The sequence below is a fragment of the Portunus trituberculatus genome, chromosome 26 (genome assembly GCF_017591435.1).
Source record: "Portunus trituberculatus isolate SZX2019 chromosome 26, ASM1759143v1, whole genome shotgun sequence".
Lineage (NCBI taxonomy): Eukaryota > Metazoa > Arthropoda > Malacostraca > Decapoda > Portunidae > Portunus > Portunus trituberculatus.
Genome location: NC_059280.1, coordinates 2,421,238 through 2,423,737, shown reverse-complemented (window position 1 = coordinate 2,423,737; position 2,500 = coordinate 2,421,238). Strand labels below are relative to the sequence as shown.

The window sequence follows — 2,500 nt, the reverse complement described above, 5'->3', positions numbered from 1 at the left end:
CACCTTAGAAAATTAATTACCACTTAAAAAACACCTGAAAAAATTAATTACCACCTGAAAACACCTGAAAAATTAATTACCACTTAAAAAACACCTGAAAAATTAATTACCACTTGAAAAACACCTGAAAAAAATAATTACCACTTAAAAAACACTAGAAAAATTCATTACCACTTGAAAAACACCTGAAAAATTCATTACCACTTGAAAAACACCTTAGAAAATTAATTACCACTTAAAAAACACCTGAAAAATCATTACCACTTAAAAAACACCTGAAAAATTAATTGCCACTTAAAAAACACCTGAAATTTTTGTGGTGACTTCACTATTTCACCTGGACAGACTTCACCACCTGTCACCACCACCACCACCTCCTTAGAAAATTGATTACCACTTAAAAAACACTGAAATTTACGTGGTGACTTCACTATTTCACCTGGACAGACTTCACCACCTGTCACCACCACCACCACCACCACCACCACCACCACCACCACCACCACCTGGAACCACACAGAAAAACCCAATTATTACCTGGAATTTACCTGGAATCTTCACTATTCCACCTTGAGAGACTTAAGCACCACCACCACCACCACCACCACCACCACCTGGAATTCTGGAACCAGCACCTTTCACTCTGCACTGGAACCTGGAACCACTTGGAATTGTGTGGAGCTGAGCGTCTGAGAGATATACACACACACACACACACACACACACACACACACACACACACACACACACACACACACACACATTCCAGTCTTTTTCGTTCATCTAAACTATTCCAGTCCCTTTTTTCAGTCCCTTTTTTCAGTCCCCTTCACTGCTACACTCCACCTTTAAAACACTGACCCAAACACCCCTTTAACACACACACACACACACACACACACACACACACACACACACACACACACACACACACACACACACACACACACACACAAGCTAGACCCTTCCAAACCTCACAAAAATACAGCTAGACCCCAAATAGACCCTCAAAACAAACTTAGACCCCTCCAAACACACTTAGACCCCTCAAACAAACAGCTAGATCCCACAAAACACATTCTGACCCCTCAAACAAACAGGTAGACCCCACAAAACACACTTAGACCCTCCAAACACACTTAGACCCCTCAAAACACACTTAGACGCCTCAAACAAACAGCTAAACCCCACAAAACACACTTAGACCCCTCCAAACACATTTAGACCCCACAAAACACACTTAGACCCCTCCAAACACACTTAGACCCCTCCAAACACACTTAGACCCCACCATGCCTCTCTCAGACACCAGCTACCGTCGCCTCAGCCCCCCGGTCAACATGTATGGGGAACAAGACCCCCCAGACACAGTGGCCCCCAACAGAGACTACAGCGGGGACTACCTAGCCCCTTTAGCCTCCGTGGAAGACCTTTCTCGTGTCAACACACCGGCGGGTCTCCCTCGCCTAGACCCCGCCAGCGACACCCAGCCCTCGAAGACCCCAACTGGGAGCCCCGCGAGGACCCCACCTTAGGTCCCTCCTCCCCCAGAAATGTTACCCAGGTCACTCTCGAACCGGGGATTTTGACCCCCTTGCAGGATTCCGAGCCTTTCACACAGGGGCCGCCCGACAGGTGTGTGTGTGTGTGTGTGTGTTTGTTTGTGTGCCCACCCGCCCTTGTCTCCATATCTACACCTATCCATTTTTCTTTCAAGCTCTGCACACTCTTTGCTGACACCACTTCCTCACTCAAACTGGTCCGAGTCACAACACATCTTTGCGGGAAACTATTTTTTTTTAACATTTCTCAGACATCTTCCCTTCCTCAGCTTCTTACTATGTGATCTTGTGCTTCTAGTGTCATATTCTTCTCTCAGGATCAGTTTCTCATTATCCACTTGGTCCATTCCGTTGATACATTTATAAAAAGATCCCCTCTCTCTCCCTTCTTTGTTCCAGGGTTGGTAGATCCATAGCCTTTAGTCTCTCCTCATATGTCATCCCTTCAAATTCTGGAACCATTCTTGTAGCCATTTTTTGTAGTCTCTCCAACTTCCTTATGTGTTTCTTTTTATGAGGGGTCCACACTACAACTATGTGTGTGTGTGTGTGTGTGTGTGTTTATTTTTCAATACAATTTGGGATTTTGACAGGAATTTGTGGACTAAAAGGAAGATATTTTGTTAGGTTAGGTTAAGTTAAATTTGCTTAGGTCTAATTCTTTTTTCATTTATTTATTTATTTATTTATTTGTTTTATTTTATTTTATTTTTCTATATATTTTTAGTTTAAGTTTGGTTATTGTTACTTTGCTAATCTCTCTCTCTCTCTCTCTCTCTCTCTCTCTCTCTCTCTCTCTCTCTCTCTCTCTCTCTCTCTCTCTCTCTCTCTCTCTCTCTCATCACCCCCCCCCCGCAGGTACCGGCTGGTGTTCCTGACCCTGGTTCTACACGGGGTGGGGACGCTGATGCCTTGGAACATGTTCATCACCGCTAAGA

General features: G+C 44.2%; 1 protein-coding gene across 1 annotated transcript in view; it reads left to right on the top strand.

Annotated features, from left to right (window-relative positions):
• The first annotated feature begins 1,182 nt into the window (after positions 1-1,182).
• The window catches only part of LOC123509178 (equilibrative nucleoside transporter 1-like), a 9,355-nt gene continuing 8,037 nt past the window's right edge, over positions 1,183-2,500 (top strand). Inside the window, 3 exon segments of the mRNA XM_045263371.1 lie at positions 1,183-1,449; positions 1,452-1,635; positions 2,421-2,500. The exon segment at positions 2,421-2,500 is cut by the window's right edge and continues 2 nt beyond it. Coding sequence (XP_045119306.1) covers positions 1,293-1,449; positions 1,452-1,635; positions 2,421-2,500 — 421 coding nt within the window. The 5' untranslated portion in view covers positions 1,183-1,292.